The sequence below is a fragment of the Brienomyrus brachyistius genome, chromosome 25, assembly GCF_023856365.1.
Source record: "Brienomyrus brachyistius isolate T26 chromosome 25, BBRACH_0.4, whole genome shotgun sequence".
NCBI classification, from domain to species: Eukaryota; Metazoa; Chordata; class Actinopteri; order Osteoglossiformes; family Mormyridae; genus Brienomyrus; species Brienomyrus brachyistius.
In genome coordinates this window covers 10,002,449-10,022,460 of record NC_064557.1, presented here as the reverse complement: position 1 = coordinate 10,022,460, position 20,012 = coordinate 10,002,449, and the positions used below count along the sequence as shown (strand labels likewise).

At 52.6% G+C, this 20,012-nt stretch overlaps 3 protein-coding genes across 6 annotated transcripts; 1 reads left to right on the top strand and 2 right to left on the bottom strand.

Moving 5' to 3' along the window:
* Positions 1 to 195: 195 nt before the first annotated feature.
* med19b (mediator complex subunit 19b) lies at positions 196 to 2,651 on the bottom strand. Its single transcript, XM_048996398.1, has 6 exons — positions 2,101 to 2,651; positions 1,497 to 1,619; positions 1,263 to 1,396; positions 1,063 to 1,159; positions 861 to 955; positions 196 to 629 (listed from the first exon to the last, which is right to left on the bottom strand). Exons 1-6 carry the CDS (start codon positions 2,318 to 2,320, stop codon positions 561 to 563), a joined length of 738 nt encoding a protein of 245 aa, XP_048852355.1. The 5' UTR covers positions 2,321 to 2,651; the 3' UTR covers positions 196 to 560.
* Positions 2,652 to 2,787: 136 nt separating this feature from the next.
* On the top strand, positions 2,788 to 6,065 carry tmx2b (thioredoxin-related transmembrane protein 2b). Its single transcript, XM_048996385.1, has 8 exons — positions 2,788 to 3,200; positions 3,451 to 3,511; positions 4,392 to 4,505; positions 4,944 to 5,020; positions 5,133 to 5,239; positions 5,334 to 5,399; positions 5,537 to 5,666; positions 5,830 to 6,065. The coding sequence occupies exons 1-8, from the start codon at positions 3,012 to 3,014 to the stop codon at positions 6,004 to 6,006; spliced, it is 921 nt and encodes a 306-aa protein (XP_048852342.1). The 5' UTR covers positions 2,788 to 3,011; the 3' UTR covers positions 6,007 to 6,065.
* A 1,055-nt stretch (positions 6,066 to 7,120) lies between these two features.
* Positions 7,121 to 19,481, bottom strand: zdhhc5a (zinc finger DHHC-type palmitoyltransferase 5a). Of its 4 annotated transcripts, none has more exons than XM_048996309.1 (12): positions 19,326 to 19,481; positions 14,917 to 16,328; positions 14,694 to 14,815; positions 14,360 to 14,517; positions 14,091 to 14,263; positions 13,524 to 13,626; positions 13,076 to 13,167; positions 12,238 to 12,364; positions 10,622 to 10,742; positions 10,423 to 10,535; positions 8,901 to 9,787; positions 7,121 to 8,450 (listed from the first exon to the last, which is right to left on the bottom strand). In XM_048996309.1, the coding sequence occupies exons 2-12, from the start codon at positions 15,069 to 15,071 to the stop codon at positions 8,201 to 8,203; spliced, it is 2,301 nt and encodes a 766-aa protein (XP_048852266.1). In that variant the 5' UTR covers positions 15,072 to 16,328; positions 19,326 to 19,481; the 3' UTR covers positions 7,121 to 8,200. The 4 variants fall into 4 exon arrangements, with proteins under 4 accessions (XP_048852266.1, XP_048852268.1, XP_048852267.1 ...); XM_048996311.1 differs by lacking the exon at positions 19,326 to 19,481 and adding an exon at positions 19,118 to 19,319; XM_048996310.1 differs by lacking the exon at positions 19,326 to 19,481 and adding an exon at positions 18,503 to 19,098.
* Between the last annotated feature and the right edge of the window lie 531 nt (positions 19,482 to 20,012).

The window sequence follows — 20,012 nt, the reverse complement described above, 5'->3', positions numbered from 1 at the left end:
GATTTATGTCCTCCTCCCTTAGGACAGGAAAGCCTCAGGATGTACATGCACTGATCCAGCTTCTGACCTGGTGTTAGATAAGAATCCATGCTACAGTTTGAGATTCGGCACCTGACAGAATGTGAAGCAGTAAGAGCACAGGCCTACGTACAACAAAGAGGACACGGCACATTCAAATAGAAAAGAGCACAGGCGTTTAATTACCAAAATTTATTAAAGTAAAGCTGTGTGTAGAGGCTCGGGGTCTCTGTCACACCCAGTCCGAAAATGACTTTAACTTGAAGTCCTTCCTGCTTCGGTGCATCAGCACAGTTATTCGGTGTCTCCAACAGTTCCTTCTGCCTCACACAGTTAAAACAAAAAGAAAAGGGAACTGCCAGGGCAAAAGACAGATGCAGACGTGTGTGTGTGTGAAGACGGACATCCCGTCTGCAGCCAGGCTTGAGTTTGGAAGGGCAAGGCTGAAGGGCCAGGGGCTCCCATAGGCCCCCACCTTGCCACCGGTCCCAGGGATGGAGAGCTGGCTTGATGCACCGCCAACCCCCCTCCTTCCTCCAATTCTACCTCAAGCTGCTACTGCTGCTGGGCTGGGAGCTGGCCAGGCCGGGGTGGTCTGGGCTGTGCCGGTTCTGGGAGGAGCAGAGGAGGTGGGAGTTGTTAAACTGGCTTAATCAAAACACACACATATACAGGGTACTCATCACGCGTGTGTCACAAACCCCATAAACGCACGTGTACAACTGAATAGGCACACAGGATCAGCATCTACTGGTAAAATGTATCCTGTATAGTTATCGATTAAATGCTTAAATTAACGTCATGCCCCCTACTGTTCACCCTCCTTCTTGCATGCCGCCTACCTTCTTTTTCTTTTTATCTTTCTTCTTCTTTTTGCGATCGGGATCATCATCTCTCTTCTTCTTCTTCTTCTTATGGTCCGAGTCCGAAGGTGTCTCTGTTCGAAATCGAGGTGCAGAGGTTAGGCTGGCTGAAAGCTCACTATCCTGCCTAACAATCCCGTGAGACACGCCGGCATGCGACACAGCCGTGCTAGCAACATACCTGGGGGCAGCGGGTCCTGGGGCCGGTGGTGCCGGTGCTTGTGCTTGCTCTTCTTCTTGGGGGGTTGGATGTGCATCAGTCTGTACTGCTCCGGCAGCTATGGACACAGAGCAACACCGTCATACAGGCCTTGTCCCCCGCACCCGAGTGTCACACATGCAGAGCCGTGAGAGGGGTAGGACAGGACGGGGACACAGTACCGGCCCAGTGTGCAGCCGAAAGCCTGTCAGCATGGCCCCCGTCAGGGGGTTGAAAGAGTTTCCACAGACAGGGGGCTTCTCTATCAGCGAGCGGAGAGAGCTGCCGTCCTGAGTGCCTAGGGTATCAATCATGCCTGGGGGGAGCACAGGTCACATAACCCGGAGGTTAGCAAGCCTTCCTCTCGCGTTCGGTTAACCTTTGAGCACCTTGTACATCTCAGCAGGAAGCATCACCTGGCAGCTCAGGGAGGAAGTTGCTCAGCTTCTCCTTGACCTTCTTGCCACAGAACTTGTTGTAGGCATGTTCTAGGCTGTAGTGTGTGATCAGGTTGGTGTTGCCCGTCAGCTCGTTGCCCACTGGAGCACAAGGCAGAGCACAGGGGATTCCATCACGACTATCCACCCTTATGCGGGTACCTTAGGGCAGCCCAGTTCAACACCGCGGTAACACCCATCATATGAAAGCCGTATCTGTACAGCTCAGTGTGTGTGTGTGTAATATATATATTTAATATAATATATATATATATATATATATATATATATATATATATATATATTTTTTTTTTTTTTTTTTTTACATGTTACACTACACTACACACACACATATACACAGCCCAATAGGTTTGATACATAAACTGAGGATTAAAGTGTACTGAAAGGACATAGCTCACAGACCGAGAAAGATGGGTGAAAAGCAGAGCATGCGCATCGCCGGAGTAATTAGCGTCTTAGCCCGACAACCACAGCTGTAAATGGCCGTGTAACCCTCAGCTTGCGATATTTAAAACCACACCTTGCATTTTTTAGACCGGCACAACCGCTATTCTTGAATTACCGGGTAGTTCTCTGAGTAAATAGAACGGCTCGTTCATCGCCCCGAGCTTCCGCAGAGTAGGCCCGTCATCCCCGAGCTGGTGTGGAAGCTGTACGGCCATCGGGACCTGGCTTTGAGATGGTGGCGGAGGAGGCTTTCCCGGAGCGAAGCCCAGCGTCGACGAGCCAGTGGGAACCTGCGCGTCATTTTGGGCGTACAGGGACGAAAATATTTCCGTCATATCTGTCTGAAGTAACTGCGTATATAAATAATAAATAACACTTCTACGACCAATAAACAACGCCAAGCTTCTGTTTTTGTTGCCCGTAGCCTTACGACTCACGTACCATCAGTTCTCCTTTGAATACCGTAATAAACCTATTTAACAGGGTTAGAAAGCGTTCTGAAAGCAATCTCTTTATTTGAAGAACCGAAACAACTATTTTTATCAATAGACCTCCTCAAAAATGCGGTTAAACACACTTTGCGATTACGAGTAATCGCACAAAAAAAGCGACTTTATTGTGACAGTGTTAATGTATTCTAAAACTATTTTCGCCATTTAGACCAACTCTATAACGTCAATTACGGTAAATAAACCCCCGTTACCTTCCCAACTTACATGACTCTTCCCACAAAACCAATCATGGCTCACAATATGACCAAAACCCTCCTCTCGACCAATCATATTTTAGGTAGGAGGTTCGTCCCTGCTGCGCTATTACTTTCCGACTTAAAATGACTTGGGATCAGTCCCAGTTATAACCATTGTAAGAATTACGGATAAACTGATACAAACTTAGTGGCCTCCGTACTCAAAAAATCCCTTTAAAAAGAGTACGGGCATTTCCTCGCATAGAAGAACGGGACGCAGCGCAGGCTTCAGCATTGCAGCCCGTTGTCTCTGCATAGCTGAGGCGGTTTTATAGAAGATGGCGCTGCTGACCCCTCTGTTCGCCTTTCTCTACCACCTGCCGCAGGTGTATAAATGGCTGCTGAAGCCCTATTATGTGGCTTCGCTCTTAATGGCGGTCGCCTTCCTTCTGGTCCGCAAAAGCCCCGGCATTTGCGAGCATCTCCCCACACAACGGGAGGACGGCAACTCCTGCGACTTCGACTGGGTGTGTATCGCGCGTGGAAAAGGCTAGAAGACGGCGAGATGATGCAGGGTCACGGGCTAAGCGTGGATGGCGTCTTAATGGGTTTGCGACTTCTGTCGCCAGTCAGACAAAAGCGCTTGCGAAATTAATACAAAGTAAATGCAGTGTGAGAAATGAGGCTGCGTATATGGGCCTTGCGATGACACCCAGCGTCTGCAGCTCCTGCTGCTCGCATGTGTCACGCTAACCTGTTGCGTGTGCTGCCCCGCAGAGGGAGGTGGAGATCCTGATGTTTCTCAGTGCCATCGTCATGATGAAGAACAGGAGAGCCAGTGAGTGTTTACCGGCCTCTGCTGCTTCTGTGTAACGCCATCCAGCGTACGGAGACATTGTATGCTCGTTGGACACGTTTTCCTTTGCTGGGTTATTAAAGGATTTGCCTGAGCCTGTAAGCTTCCACACAAAGCACCAGTAGTATTATGCTGACATGGGCCACACACAGCAGTGCTTGTAGCTGGCAGCAGTTCTGCATTTTTGTTAGTTTATCTTGTCTCTTTCTTTCCCAAACGTTTCATGACATGACAGATTAGAACATTAGAATCTTGAACTCAAAAACCAAATTTGTGTCTGTGAGACTGACCCTGGTTTATTTGCGTACATGGCTCATGTCATACTTGGTGACTTAATGGTTAGGGAAGTGCACTTGTAATTGAAAGATTGCAGGTTCGAATCCCTGACCAGTAAGGCACCACTGAGGTATCCTGAGCAAGGTACCGCCCCCAAGCACTGCTCCCCGGGCGCTGAATTAGCTGCCCCCTGCTATGTCGCATTGTCACATATGGGTTAAATGCAGAGGACACATTTCGTTGTTCTTCACTGTGTGCTGCGTGTGTCAGCAATGACCACTGATCACTAAATTCTAAATTTTAATGTCAGAGAAATAATTTATTCTGTACAACATTATAGTGGTGTTATTCTAGTTTTTGTCTGTGTGGTAGCAGTTGGCACCTACAGTGGGGACCACATTGGTGATTGTGCCTTGCCACGGCCAGGCTATGTATACACACAGAGTCGTGCTTATTTACTGTCAGCAGTAACTATCAGCTTGTCTTATCTGCTAAAGAGAGTTTCAGCAGTTTGGTCTTGGCTGGCTTTTGTAACACTTGTTCACAGTTACAGTTTACCTTGCCCCCCGCCCCCTCCATATTTCAGTAACTGTGGAGCAGCACGTGGGGAACATCATCCTCTTCTCCAAGGTGGCCAATGTGATCCTCTTCTTCCGGCTGGACATTCGAATGGGCCTCCTCTACCTCACGCTCTGCATCGGTAGGAAGGGCGGGTCCTGACCCTAACCCTACCTCACGCTCTGCATCGGTAGGAAGGGCGGGTCCTGAACCTAACCCTACCTCACACTCTGCATCGGTAGGAAGGGCAGGTCCTGAACCTAACCCTACCTCACGTGCTGCATCCGTAGGAAGGGCGGGTCCTGAACCTAACCCTACCTCACGCTCTGCATCGGTAGAAAGGGTAGGTCCTGAACCTAACCCTATACCCCATACTCTGCAGCAGTAAGAAGGATGGGCCTTGCGGTGTGATGTCATTCAGCGGTGGTATCAATTTTTATGGCAGCGGAAAACAAGCACCATACTTTTGGTACTTTTCGTAAGCACAGTACCTGGTGCAGTGGAAAAGTGGAAGGCCAGTGCCCCCACCCCCCAACACACACACACACACACACCGTGACTGCTCTGCTCTCCATCGCAGTGTTCCTGATGACCTGCAAACCGCCAATCTACATGGGCCCAGAATACATCAAGTACTTCAGTGACAAGACCATAGACGTAAGTGTCCCAGCGGTACAGATCCACACGGGAGCCTCAGCCCCGAAGTTCTGACACGATAGCAGAGCATGCAAAGGGTATTCCACAGCAGTGTACCCTGTGTTCGTCGTAGGAGGAGCTTGACAGGGACACTCGTGTCACATGGATTGTGGAGTTCTTTGCCAACTGGTCTCCTGAATGCCAGTCCTTCGCCTCTGTCTACGCTGACCTCTCTCTCAAGTAAAGTTAATCGCCACACATGCATGTGAATGCACACGCACGCATGTCCATGGGGTCACAGGAGATCACACGCATGGAACCTTCTGCTTCACAGGTACAACTGCGCTGGCCTGAAGTTTGGGAAGGTGGACGTGGGGAGATATGGAGAGGTCTCTAAGAAGTAGGTCTCCTCTCTCTTTCTCCATCGGTTCAGTTTGTTTTTCAGATCGCCATTCTGCTGAAGTTATGTATCAACCATCACCACTCTGTATCATTGTCTTTGTCTGTATGCTATAACCATTCCTTTGGCCCCTCCAGGTACAAAGTGAGCACCTCCCCCCTGTCTAAGCAGCTTCCCTCACTGCTGCTGTTCCAGGGAGGCAAAGAGCTGATGCGGCGTCCTCAGGTGGACAAGAAGGGTCGTGCAGTTTCCTGGAGTTTTACAGAGGTGAGGACTGTGTGCTGATCCCGGGTCTCAGAACATGCAGTCTGAAGATGTAAATCACACACGATATGATGAAGCTGTGCTGCGTTTTAAGGGTCTTGAAGGTTAGGTGCCGTCATGTCTGGACGCAAGGCTCATGCCAATGACTCCTCTGCATTATGTTCAGGAGAACATCATTCGCGAGTTCAACCTGAATGAGCTGTACCAGAAGTCCAAGAAGCTGTCCAAGGGGAAAGCGGAGAAGGTGGCTGAGCCGAAGTTCCCCGCCGTGCCTGAGGAGGGCGAGCTGGAGGCAGGGCCAAATGGACAGGATGTGGTGCCAGAGACCAAGAAGGACAAGTAGAACAATGTCAGACGCCACATTTCATTACGCATCAGTCCTGTTGCAACAAACTATTGACTCAGATGGAGGGAAGATGGACCTCAGGAGAGATGGTGGGAAGTGGAGATGGAGATTTTTTTTAAATTGTACGTCTTTATATCAGTCCTTTAAATAGCAGATCATTTGACAGCATATGTCTGTATAATGATCTCCAGCATGCTAGCTGCTCAAGTGATTTTACTACTGATATTTAAATGTTTCCCTTTCTCAGCCAACCCAAATCGCTGATTGTGGTTTTTTTTTTTTGGAATTTGTTACTGTAGCCAAAAGTGACACTGAGGTAACAAACCCAAAGCAGCATGGATATGGGGCACTAGCAGGTGCCAGTCCCCTGTGACAATGTAATGCCGATCAGGGTCTAAGTTTCAGAGGACCCCTCTGATGCGAGGCACCGCCGGTCGGGGTCCGGAGGACCCCTCTGATCCGAGGCACTATTTAGTCCAAATAAGCTGCTTGAGCACATCATACTGCTGTGGGTTTCCCGCTATCAGGTTCACAGCCCATGGCTGACCATCACTTTGTCCCTCCCTTCCCTCAGCCCGTGGCCCCATCTTGCAATGCTATGGAAACACCATACTCTTGTTGGGCAAGTTGTTTTACCATTAAAATTGCTTCAAGTCTTAATCCAATGTCATGCTGTGTGTACAGACTGCTCGATTTATTCTGGGGGGGGGTGGGGGATTGGGATCGGGATCCACGAGCATCTGTCATGTTGGTTATCGGTGTTAAATGCTGTATCGTTGGTTGGTTTGGAGTGTGCTAACCTGAAGCAGGCTCGGTTCTGGCAGAGGAAGGCAATACACAGAGCAACTGCACATTCACAGCGAGCATGACAAAGCTGAGCGTGAGGCCCATTTCTGTCAGATATGCTGCTGTACATCAGGGGAAGGGGGGGGGGTCCTGTGCCTCACGTTACTCCCCATACCTCCATATTGGGTTTTATAATGAAAGAAAAGTCAGTCAGAGCTCGGGGGCGGGGGTCAGGCTGCTGCTTAGAATCTCATGATGATGAATCAGCACCTGCATTTCAGATCCGGCAAATTTAAAACAATTTTGAAACCAAGGGCTTTCAAAATGTTTTACAAACAAGTTTATTATCATTGGTCAGCCATACTGACAGACATACACACAGCCAATCACGCTCACATATGCACAATGCACACAAGCCCCGCCTTTCCTGTTATTTCTGCATAGGCATTGGCTGGTCACAACTGCTGTCACATTCTAGCCTTCTGACATCACAATGTCACACAGTGCAATTTTAAAAGTTTAAACAATTTCCTCTGACTGGATTGATGAGACAAGAAATTTCATAACATTCCAATATAAACCCAATCATTTCGAAAGACGCAAATCTTCCTTCTGGGTCCCAGTCCAACAATGTTTGGATTGGTTCTCATATACAATGCCACAGTCACATAATTGGCCAGCCTTCGTGGGGAAGGTGACCTAATGACTTAACTGACAAACTGACATTATAAACATCCAGAAATATACAGCAATTCGAAACAAGGTCTGTCATTCCTCGGTGACTATATCCGAAAACCCTCAGGAAGCAACTGCACGCTAGTATTTTGAAGGGAGAATCAGCCATCCATGCTCTGCCAGGGCCCATTAAAGTGGCAGGCCATGCAGGGCCTCAGTCTTCGCTTTCGGTGAGGGTCGCGACAGGCAGGAGGTCCAGCCGGCTGCACGAAGACCGTCCCGTCCAGATAGCCACCCTTCAGACTCCTGTTTTTATTAAACCCACTATATAAATTGATAAAAATGTAAAAATAAATAATTCAAATAAAAACTAACGCCGGCGCCCGACGGCTGCACGGGCAAGCGGGAGCTGCCTGTCAATCAGCAAACGCAGCCCTGCAGACAGGAGGGAGCGAGCGCCTAGTCGGGCTGGGCTGCGGCGGCTAGCGGTCAAAATCCAAATGGGTAGAAACGATGCATCACTCTGTGGGCTTCACCTTCCATTCCTGGGTGTTTCAATACAGTTCCTGCTGTCATAGCAAGAGCAAGCCAGCAGAGGCCAGTGTGACGAGTGACACGGCACCCCAGGCTTCAGTCACGGCTGCAGAACACGTCCGTGCGCCTGCCCGGACCCAGTTGAGTGGCATACTGGCCCACAGCAGACCGCGATCCCTTATCAAACCAGCCCCCGTCAAACCGAGATCTCATAGGTGGTCCCACCGACGCCTGTGACTTTCTTCACGCCGCCTCCCTGCTTGTGGGTGGGGCTGTGCAAAGAGGATGTGCTGTGATTGGCTGGGCCTGGCCTTGTGGTAAGAGGGGTCGGGCTCCCCATGTGCGAGGGAGAGGATGGGGAGGATGCCGAATGATGTGGTGAGGGTGGAGGGCCTGTTTTTGGCTGCCCGTTTGAGCGGCTGTAGGACTTCATCTGAATCTCATCCCTGAAAGGGAAGGGAGAGAATGTGGGGTTACAGAGAGAGAGAGCTGGCGAAGCGACCCAGGCACCAGCTACGAATGAGGGAAGGAAAATGCGAGCCAGCAACTAAGAACCAGGAACAGGAGAACATTGCCGACTGCACAGCAAGCCCACAAACCCTGCGCTGGGCCTGGCACTACATGCTGCTCTCATTATCTTGCATTAGTCCATCTGTCCATTTGACCGTCCACCTCCCGGCCTTAACCAGTACCACACCGTGTGGGCATATCTAGCGTTTCCCAGCATTCAAGTGCATTTTATTCATTCTCTGTGTACTTAACGATCAGTTTGGCCACCATGCATAGTCATGGAAACCCCCAGTCACATGATGCTAAGTAAGCTCCACCTTACACGCACATAAAGCGAGGAAATGCTAACAGGAGGGGGCAGTAGAAAGCTGCAGGGCCGTACTCACTTTGGGGCCTGGATGCCTGCCCCCGCCGAGGCCTTCCTCACCAGCCGGCTCTGCATCTCCGCTGCCGCCGCGCTCGAGTACGACAGAGACTTGCCCAGTGGGGGCCGGTGCGGAAAGGGGCCTGGAGACACGGTCCCCTGAGGGGAATCCGGCGAACCCAGAGAGCGCGCCCAGGCTACTGGGTGCGAGTCTGCTAGCACCGGCGCCCGTGAGAAGCGCAGGGGCCGCGCATGGTGCTGGGGGTGCCGCTGGGGGTCCCTGTCCATCGGGGTGGGGGGTGGGCTCACACCGTGCAAGTAGGCCTTGCGGGGGGAGGACAGCAAGGCAGCTGAGGCCTGGTGCAGCCCGGGGTCACGCTGCTGGGCCAGCTGTGCAGACAAGAAGGGTGAGCTGTAGCCCAGTACAGGAGGGTGGTGCGCGTGTGGGAGGGGGCGGATGTGCATGGGGGCACGGAGCCGGCCCGGGGACAGCGTGGGGCCTGCCGCTTCAAAGTCGGGGCTTCCCGAGGGCGTCAGCAGGCTGTCATAGGAAAGGCTGCCACTGCGTGGAGTCTGATTGGCCAAGCTCTGGTAGCTGGTAGAAGAGGCGCCCTCTGGTGGCGGCGGGCCGAGGACACCGTGGCCAGCGTGAGCAGAACGCACGCTGGAGGAGCGCGATCCCGCCACCGACAGCACCGTGGGGTCCGAGAAGGACGGGAAGGAGCGGCCACCCAGGGAGTAACCAAGGATGCCCCCCCCAGGAGCGGTGGGCCCCGGGGCCTCGGCATTCGGCTCCCTGGGACCTAGCTCCCCGTGGCAGCCATCCAAGCTGGGCTCCGAGCGGTAGGCAGCCTGCTGGCTGGACTCCAGCAGGGACGACGACTCCTTCAGGCTGTCGCCCCGACTCATCTAGCAGGGGTGTGACAGAAGAGTCAATCAGCTGGGAGGCAGGGGGGAGTGTTGTCAAATAAAATAACTAAAGCAGAAGCAGTGAGTGAACACAAGCAGTCAGTCATGGCGATGAGAAAGGTGAGCATAGCCCAGGATCAGGAGGCCACCAGGGGGTGCTCTCTGACACACAGCAAGGCTCAGTGTGTGTTACTGGATGGAGCTGGGCCACCTGGGGGCGGAGCTGGACCACAGAAGGCAAGCTCGTCAAAGAATCCTTCAAGGGCCCCAACGGACCCTAACACTCACAGACAATCACAGCGAGCAGCCTGACCTCCTCAGAAAATGATGCTACAACAGGGGGAGCTGTGTGGCCTGTTCTCTCTCCCTCTCTTTCTTTCTCTCTCTCTCTCACACACACACACACACACACACAGCTACATACAGAAGCAAAGCGGGTCACAGCACTACAGCACACAGAGCAAACAGAGGCCAACTTACTCATATGGACGGACTGACAGCAACTGAGCCAATGGGTGAAAAAGAAAATATGATGAGTCATGCAATTAAATCACAACACAGAGGATGCACGGTGAGGTGGGGATGCCACTCAGCTGGTCTCAGGCGGCAGGGTGTCCACCTCTGGGGGTGCTCACCTTGCTGGAGTAGGACTGGCTGAGGGGGGTGTGGCTTTTGCTGGGACTGTTGTATGCCGCCCGGTACTTGTACATGGTGGGCGTGGGCGGGGTCTTGTTCAGCAGAGAGCTCTCTGGGATCAGGCAGATGCAGCAGAGAGCAATCATTTGCCTGCCTGCCAATACTGGCACTCACAAGGAGGAGGGGGACAATACTAACCCTCAGAGGCAGCTAGAGAGAGCTGGCCCCGGGCCAGACCGGGGTATCTCAACTCTGGCTTGGGAGGGGGGGGCGGCTCGGCGTCGGCTGACTGGCTCTCCATCTCCAGGCTGCTCTTTGACTGGGGGGATATTGACAGACAGGAATAGTACAGTGTGGCACGATGTCTGGGGACACCAAAACTCATTACGGACAGAGTCAGTATGGCTCAGGACGGGGTCCAGGAACACGAGGCTCACTATGGACAGAACCAGTATGGCTCAGCCTGAGGGCCGGGAACACGAGGCTCGCTATGGACAGAACCAGTATGGCTCAGCCCGAGGGCCGGGAACACGAGGCTCGCTATGGACAGGACCGGTATGGCTCAGCCCGAGGGCCGGGAACACGAGGCTCGCTATGGACAGGACCAGTATGGCTCAGCATGAGGGCCGGGAACACGAGGCTCGCTATGGACAGAACCAGTATGGCTCAGCCTGAGGGCCGGGAACACGAGGCTCGCTATGGACAGAACCAGTATGGCTCAGCCTGAGGGCCGGGAACACGAGGCTCGCTATGGACAGGACCGGTATGGCTCAGCCTGAGGGCCGGGAACACGAGGCTCGCTATGGACAGGACCGGTACGGCTCAGCATGAGGGCCGGGAACACGAGGCTCGCTATGGACAGGACCGGTACGGCTCAGCATGAGGGCCGGGAACACGAGGCTCGCTATGGACAGGACCGGTACGGCTCAGCATGAGGGCCGGGAACACGAGGCTCGCTATGGACAGGACCGGTACGGCTCAGCATGAGGGCCGGGAACACGAGGCTCGCTATGGACAGGACCGGTACGGCTCAGCCTGAGGGCCGGGAACACGAGGCTCGCTATGGACAGGGCCGGTACGGCTCAGCCTGAGGGCCGGGAACACGAGGCTCACTATGGACAGGGCCGGTACGGCTCAGCCTGAGGGCCGGGAACACGAGGCTCGCTATGGACAGGGCCGGTATGGCTCAGCATGAGGTCGGAGGACGCCGAGGCTCGCTATGGACAGGGCCGGTATGGCTCAGCATGAGGTCGGAGGACGCCGAGGCTGACTATGGACAGGACCGGTATGGCTCAGCCTGAGGGCCGGGAACACGAGGCTCGCTATGGACAGGACCGGTATGGCTCAGCCTGAGGGCCGGGAACACGAGGCTCGCTATGGACAGGGCCGGTACGGCTCAGCCTGAGGGCCGGGAACACGAGGCTCGCTATGGACAGGGCCGGTACGGCTCAGCCTGAGGTCGGAGGACGCCGAGGCTGACTATGGACAGGGCCGGTACGGCTCAGCCTGAGGGCCGGGAACACGAGGCTCGCTATGGACAGGGCCGGTACGGCTCAGCCTGAGGGCCGGGAACACGAGGCTCGCTATGGACAGGGCCGGTACGGCTCAGCCTGAGGGCCGGGAACACGAGGCTCGCTATGGACAGGGCCGGTACGGCTCAGCCTGAGGGCCGGGAACACGAGGCTCGCTATGGACAGGGCCGGTACGGCTCAGCCTGAGGTCGGAGGACGCCGAGGCTGACTATGGACAGGGCCGGTACGGCTCAGCACGAGGGCCGGGAACACGGAAGCTCACTACAGCACAGAGCAGCCTACCCGGTGCAGATCTCCCTGGATGCCATTGTCCAAGACCTTGGCTACCAACTGGGCCTCTGACAGTGGGGGTCTGAGGAAGGGAGGCTGAACAGCCACAGTCTGAAACCTCTTCCTCCGGCCCATATACCTGGGAACAGGACCAGAACACACCTGTGAGGGAGCCACCTACTGCAGTAGCATTCAGTTATTATGCTGTGAGTAGCGGATAGCCAATGTACACATACACACACACACTAGGAATCTATATCCCCATTTTATTCTCTGGGCATAATCAGGGATGGACATAACTGGTATGCAAGTACGCATTCACCTTTAAAAACGATACATGTGACAATCGATTGTGGTAACAGTGTAAATGCGTACTTATTTTATGTGCATTTGCACTAATATTAAAAGAAAATAGCATATAAAGATTAAAATGCATATTTCATTTGCGGTATACAAATTACAATGCGAGGTATTCTCTTGTCATAGCAGCGCAAATGCACATAAAATAAGGGTGCATTTGCGCTTCCACAAACAATCGATTGTCGCACATATTGTATTAAAGGTGAATGCGTAGTTGCGTGCCAGTTTATGTCCATCTCTGGGCATAACCCTATTTCCGACATTAACCTCATCCCTAACCTAGCCCTTAACAACAAGTAAGCAAACGACGGCTTGCATTTTCACAGATTTTTATAAAAATCCCCATGTGGTGACTGAAAACGTCCCCACAACATCAAAATAAGTTTTTTTTTATGGTCTGCACAATGTAAACATATATGAGAGACAGGAAGACAGGCAGACAGGCAGGCAGACAGACAGACGTAAACCAGAAAGCATAAGAGGGCTGGACCTGGGTGCCTGTGAGCTGCATAACACGTGGGAGACGTTTCTCCAGCAGCCGTCCGTGAAAGGGTTCACGCCACCTCGAAATTTCCCTGTCACCTGTAAGAGAACACGGGCATGTCACTGCAGCACCGAGACACTCAACTGACAAAACGCAGCGACACTGACATCACCAGGAACAAACATTAAATTACACAAGTGTGTGTGAGATATTGGTCACGGGGAGGTAATTCTGAAAGAATGCAGCTGATTTGTAAGCATCTGCCAACACAATCACTGAGGCAGCGAGAATGTTGTTCTGCATGGCAGAAAGCAAATACCTAGCAGAAAGATGCCCAGGGCCTATCAGAGGTGCTCTCTAATCACCATGAATCATAACCATCACATATCGCAGCTGGAATCAGCACTGGGATCCTCACACTGATAAAGTGCCAAAGCTGCACCGGCAGACTTACCTGCTCATTGGTGGTTCTCCCTCGGGCTACCAGCACAATATGGAAACCAGTGAGACCTGCTACTGGGATGAAGAAGAGACCAGCCACACACATAACAGCCATACTGAGAGGGGAAAGTCAAGGAGTAAAAAACAATTTATGTGGAGACACATGACACAGGGATAACCCAACGCACATACAAGGAGACAGACAGACAGAGACAGAGAGCAGCAGAGAGAGGCAGACAGAAGCAAAGAGAAGCAGTGGCAGAGAGAGAGAGAGGCAGACCGAGGAAAACAGACAGAGAGGAGCAGACAGATGGTAGACAGAGAGAGAGAAGCAGACTGGTAGAGAGAGGTAGATGGAGAGAGAGAGAGAGAGAGATAGAAGCAGACAGGTAGAGAAAGGTAGATGGGGAGAGAGAGAGACAGAAGCAGACAGGTAGAGAGGGGTAGATGGAGAGAGACAGACAGGAAGGAAGAAAGAAAGTGAAGCAGACAGAGGAGCGTAGCAAGACAGAGATAGGAGCAGACAGACAGAGGGAAGCAGACTGAGGCAGACAGATAGGGATAGAGAGAGGCAGGATACGTGACAGCAGCATGCAGGCGGTCCAACTGCTGCGTGTGGTGCAGGATGAAGAGCAGTCCGAAACCGAAGACGCCCATGATGTGGGCTGTCAGCGACAGCAGGAACAGGAAGAAGTAGCGGTAGTTGCGCCTGCCTATGCAGTTGTTAACCCAGGGGCAGTGGTGGTCGAAGTCCTAGGGGGGGGGCAGAGGGGATGAGGTCAGACCGGCTGCAGTGCATACGCATGCACAGATAGACCCCGCCTCCCACAGGGACCTCGCCCTGCTCACCTCCACGCAGTTGTCGCACACAGAGCAGTGGGAGCAGCGGGGTGGCCGGTAGAACCGGCAGGTGGAGCACCACTTCATGCGCACCTGGATGCCCCGGATCTCCACCGTCTTGTACAGCGGAGCGCGGAAGTCGTCCTCTTTGTCCTCGTCTTCCTCAGCTGGAAGGAGGACACGTGTGTTCATCGCAGACATGGCCAGAAAACAAAAAACCAAATACGGAACTATGGACATGAACTAAAGGTTCCACTGCTGGGCAACTTCCTGGAGAAACTTGGGATGGGCACCTGAACCCCCTTCAAAAAGGAAGAGAGCCGCTGTGCTTTTCCATAGATACCTCTGGGAAAGATGCCTGGATCCATGAAGGTGGCCATGCAGAAGTTTGCCAAGACGAAGAGGAAGATGACTCCATTGTAGACCGGCACGGCCATGGAGATGTACTCTGCCAGCCAAGGGCACCTGGGGAGGGACAATGGGGGCCATGAATGGGCGGACAGGTGGAGGAGCTCCACCCCTGAGCTGTCCCTCTGCACAGTGACCCATTTCCATGTCGTACTCACGTGAAGCAGAAGAAGAGCGTGGTGGAGCCCACCAGGAAGGCGGTGGCGGCAGCGACGGGCACATAGCGGCTGGGCCGGAGAGGGCGGCCCGGGGAGGAGGATGCGGGCGAAGAAGAGGGGCCAGCGGCACCCCCACCCTTGCTGACTGCGGGCATCACACACTTTGATTCAGGTGAAGGGTTAGAGGGAGTTAAACAGGCTCAGGGGCAGGAACAAGGAACAAGGCCAGCAAGTGGCTGATAGAGTGGAGGAAAGCTTCAGGGAAGAGCTTCACCCTCCGGGCCACATGCACTCTGTCTGGACATCGAAATATTTAACCAACCTCAGGTCCATCCTTAATCGTAATGAATAAAAACAACCAGAGAGCTGGACGGTGCAACTGTGCACTCATGCGAACCAGACAGAAGCTCCTGAACACCTTATCTGTAGCCAACCAAAGTAAACAGAAGGGAACGGGCACACTAGCAGAGGCTCCCTGAGAATGTCACCCTCTGGGGCTCGTTAGGGGCACAGTTAGGGGTGCTGTCCACACCATCCCGTCAAGCAGACAGCTCAGCCTCACCTATACAGAGCTGCCTAATGCCCCAGAAGAGGCCCACGCGGAGAGGTACTGGAGAAGCCTCATAGCCATCACTCAGAACCATTAAGGAACCAAAGCCAGAATCATGAGGTCATAGGGTCCAGGCCCACAGGGACACTTACACTGGTGCCCTTAAACCACCTTCTTGGCCAGGGAGCAGCACAGCTGTGTATGTGGGTACAATAACATTTAAAAATAATAAACTACCAAAAGCACTTTGATGATTCATTGAAAAGTTGTAACAAGATTATCATTTATTGGTTGCTTGGATGGTTATAAGGTCTAAGCCTGGAATAAGTACAGCACCTTAAAAGGCATCAGATTACACCCTGGACCTGAGGCTGAACACAGGCAGATTAACATAAGCCATGAAGAAGAGCAAGGTGGAGGGGGTAGGACCCCAGAGAGGGAACGGGGTAAGATGAACTGTAATCCTGGAGGAGATGGGCACTCGGTGTGGTGCGCGATTTCAGTCAAACACCAAAGTACCACTGCAGGCACGTATCCGGGTCGGGGGGAGGGGGGGTCAAGCCTCTCGTTACTGATCCAGCCTTCAGCTTCCAGACAAAGCTCACAGGCCCAGTCTCTCTAAAGAGAAGTGACCAGGAGCTGGGCAGCAGCGCGCTGGGGACACGGCACACTCCATGCTTTCCCAAAGAGATGGACTGCCCCTTCCACGGCAGCGACACAGGCCTCCCTCCAATCGGCAGTGGAGGACAGGAGGACGGCGGAGCCCGGGCAGGAGCTGCTGGTCAGGTAATACGCAGGAATGCGGGCATCCCTCCCTGCACAGCCAGAGGCTTCTGCTGGGGCTTCAGGGCAGCAGCAGCTCCTAAAACGAGAGAGGGAGTGCTTTGCTTATCTAAAGCCAAGAAGAAAAACAGATGAACAATACCGTCCTATTCCAGTGAATAAGAATATTTATGCTCTGTCAATGTTCTGCGTGAGCGTTAGGTAGAATTTAAGTATAGTCCACCTTCTATTACCATTCTGAAACACAAGAAGAGCAGGCCAAATATGCCCATTCTCAGACGTTCCGAACACCACCCCCGCCACTGCACTTAAATACATTTTACTTAATGCCTGACATTTACTTAAGTGTTTCTGCTCCACAGAACAACTGCCCACATGCGCAGGAAGTGGCACCTGCAGCTCATAAAGTAACAGGAAACGGAACCTGTCCCGCTTTTCCCTCCAGCTCCGAGCAAAACGGATCCGTGCACGCAACACTCTGCCCCCTGCTGCTTGCACGGGGCTGTTCATCACCACATCAGGGCTGCCAACTCTGGTCAGCTGGCTGGACTGAGATCTTTAATCTGAGGCAAATCTGCACACACATGTGTACGCATTAACATGTAGGTAAGAGTTTTATTACTTTGTAAATAGACTGTAGGGTTTGCAAACTACCCCAATGCATTTGATGCATCTAATTTTAGGTTTATCATGGAATAATACATATTTGACGTGATTTCTTGTGAGCATGAGGGTCTGAAAGCGTGACCGTCACACCAGGTGCATGCGAGTTGGCAGCCCTGCATGTCCGTTACTGCCGTTACTTTTCATCTGCAGACAGGAAGAACCCTACAGGAATGTAAACTACAACCTTTGAAGTACTCACTAAAATATGGACATCTCTTCACAAAAAGTATAGAGGCAAAGCCTCAAGATGATTTCAAGTAAACAGCAGATAAAATTTTAAATGAAGTTAAAATATTCAGGCAAAAACAACCAAGCGAGACATGCTGACCACCAAAGGAAACGGCATGTCAGAGAGGCCAGCTGGCTGGTCAGCAAGACCAGCTTCCTGGCACCCAGCGTGTTCTGTACACCAGCAGGCTGTGATGATCACCCAGAGCTCAGAGATCGCTGCAGTACCTCTGTCTGTAGCCACAGTCCTCAGTCTGAATTCACCAGACCGGCACACATTTCACTCAGAAAACCACCGTTTGTTTCCTACATCTGCGTCACTCATTTGCTGGTTTGCCGGATGTTAGTGAGCAGCAGACTAAATGAAATCAAATCAAAGTTTATTTATCAAAAAGCACAGCAAACAGAGGCAGATGCAGGCAACGTTGTGCATTTCATTAATAAACTGATCTGATCTGCCTCTTGCTTGCATCCAACACACGAGGCAGACTACAGCCAACAACTGACTAAAACGTGGCCTTTCTGTGGGGCTGGGAACCTGAATTTTTTTCTCCAGGACAGCAGAACAGACTCAAAGTCTGAAGAGTAGCAGACAGGTGTGTGAGAGGAGGGCTAACATGCACGTTCACAGCAGCTGAATACTGTGTGGCAGCTATCTATAACACCATAACAGGCGATGATGGACCACATCACAGCTCCAATGATGTGCCCTCTGGTTGCAGTACTGGAGAAAGTCTCCCAGCTTTTCACCTTGTGTCTTGCCTTTAACACTGAGTTCTGCACATGCACATGAGGCAGAGTTGACGGCCACGATGCACCGGGCTGGCCATCAGAGAAGCAGGCCGCTTTTAGCAGGGGGTCCGAAGCACGAGGCTGCGCTAGCGGAACACCATGCGCGTACTGTGCATATCCCGCTTTCCCAGATTAAAGGAAAGGTTAACGCCGTCTTTCACTGAATGCATCAATGCAAACTTGCTTCAGACTGTCGGGTACAGCAGGCGGCAAAATTGCATGCCACGGCAGCCAAATGAAGCACCGGCACAGCGACCCTAAGCCAAGCCGCAGCTTCGCCATTAAAACGTGTAAAGCTGCCCACTCCGCCGATCTGCACACAGCACATACTGACAGCCGCATGTAAGCCCTGCAGCCCCGATCAACTCTGTATCCCTCATTAATTTCATAAAGCCCCGTGTCGCCCCCCGGTCCGCCGCTAAGCAGAGCCCGTCCCTGTCGCTATGTGTCCGGCTGACATATGCCTTAAGGACGGCCCGGTGCTCCGGCACTTTCCCCGGCGGCTCCGTGCCGCCGCGAACACCTCGCGACACGCATTTCGGATGGTTTAAACGCGAAGCCCCTCACCCGTTAAGCTTGACAGGGCCACACCCGGCGCAGGCCCCGGAAAATCCCCGGACTTTCCTGCTCACAAGCCAAGGCCAGGCCGCGACTGCGAAGGGCTGCGACGTGTCCAATGACCCTCGGGCGAAGACGGCAGGTCCGGAGCCCAGCCCTAATTCCCGGGCCTCCGGGAGAGCCGCAGACAGCCAGAAACGCCCCCCGCGTCCAGACAGGCGCCCTAGAGTCACTATCAGTCGGTATCGCGCTGGTCAGCGGAAGCCGAGCAGCAGCCTAGAGGAAGCGCTGGGCGCCGGTCTGACCGGAGTCGTCAGTGCAGCCCGGTAGCGCAGACGCATTAGCAAAGACGAGCATGATGAGGTAAAGGCGTGCAGCACACTGCCCCCGCATCGGACGCTGAAAACCAGCATGCACGGTAGCCCTACAGAGCACAGTAAACGCACAGTGACATGAACACTAACCTCTACAGGAACCGCACACAATAACCAGTACACTAACCTGCATACTGAATATGCACGGTAACCTCAACACTAACCTTGGTACTAAATGTGCACCGTAACCTTAACACTCCTCTGCATACTAACGGTGCACGGTAAGATAGACACGAAGCTGTATACTAACCCGCCTAGCCGCATATCCACCTGCATACACGCAGACAGTCCCCGCAGGGCGCTTCTCGCCGAAATGCACAAAAACACAAACCGAATGCGCCAGGTGCGTGGATAGCCGTTTCATTTCTACGTTATCGCCGCAAGAGACACGTGAGAGCGCTAAAGCGTATCGGCCTCGCCAGTAACCCTAAACAGTGAATGTCCCGGCCATAAAGTACCTCATCAAAGCCCAAGGGCCTCAAATCGTGAAAGCACCGATGTAAGCGAAAGCCGACACCCTCGTCAGGCATCCGACCCACCAAACCCTGGAAGTCGCGACCCCGCCCCTTTACGCTCATTGGGCAGCAAAACTGACATTCAAAAGAACAACGAGAAACGCGTGTCGATGGGCGGGACGTCATGGTACTGTTTGAAATACAAGACGTAGAATAATCAGTGAATGACGAGAAGTCGTACACGTGTGCGCAATCAAAATCAGCTAATAAAACCCCCTGCACCCCCTTAAAAGTTATGCCCTTGGTCGTACCTACTGCAGATTCATGGAAATTAACTCTGTAAACAGGTCTTAGCAAAGGCGAAATGGAAAGTATCAGCATTATATTCCGAGAGTTTCTTAAGCTTGAGGGAACGATGGACAGCAAGATTAGGTACCAGTGCGAGGGAGAGAAAGGGACCATTACAGTAATTTATCTGATTAATCAGCAACCCCCCATGAAAGCTGCAACAAATTAAACATGCTTCAAACAGATAAGAAAAATCAGTAATGGAAATGGTAAGATGTGTCTGTTTGAGAATGTGAGGAATTGTCATAATGCATGTCCCTCCAGTGGACAGAATGTGATGCAGTGCTATTTAGGGTGTCAGTCCATGTGTGAGAATGTGAGGAATTGTCCTAATGGATGCCT

What these genes read in the sequence shown, in the direction of transcription:
- zdhhc5a (XM_048996309.1), bottom strand. Translation starts at nt 15,071, where the DNA reads ATGCCCGCAGTCAGCAAGGGTGGGGGTGCCGCTGGCCCCTCTTCTTCG. An exon ending in TCCAGGCATCTTTCCCAGAG is followed by an intron (nt 14,518 to 14,693) that starts GTATCTATGGAA and finishes TCCTCCTTCCAG; the next exon opens with CTGAGGAAGACGAGGACAAA. An exon ending in GCAGGCATCCAGGCCCCAAA is followed by an intron (nt 8,451 to 8,900) that starts GTGAGTACGGCC and finishes CTTCCCTTTCAG; the next exon opens with GGATGAGATTCAGATGAAGT.
- tmx2b (XM_048996385.1), top strand. Translation starts at nt 3,012, where the DNA reads ATGGCGCTGCTGACCCCTCTGTTCGCCTTTCTCTACCACCTGCCGCAG. An exon ending in ACTCCTGCGACTTCGACTGG is followed by an intron (nt 3,201 to 3,450) that starts GTGTGTATCGCG and finishes GCTGCCCCGCAG; the next exon opens with AGGGAGGTGGAGATCCTGAT. An exon ending in GATGAAGAACAGGAGAGCCA is followed by an intron (nt 3,512 to 4,391) that starts GTGAGTGTTTAC and finishes TCCATATTTCAG; the next exon opens with TAACTGTGGAGCAGCACGTG.
- med19b (XM_048996398.1), bottom strand. Translation starts at nt 2,320, where the DNA reads ATGACGGAAATATTTTCGTCCCTGTACGCCCAAAATGACGCGCAGGTT. An exon ending in TTTACTCAGAGAACTACCCG is followed by an intron (nt 1,620 to 2,100) that starts GTAATTCAAGAA and finishes CTTGTGCTCCAG; the next exon opens with TGGGCAACGAGCTGACGGGC. An exon ending in AAGATAAAAAGAAAAAGAAG is followed by an intron (nt 630 to 860) that starts GTAGGCGGCATG and finishes TGCTCCTCCCAG; the next exon opens with AACCGGCACAGCCCAGACCA.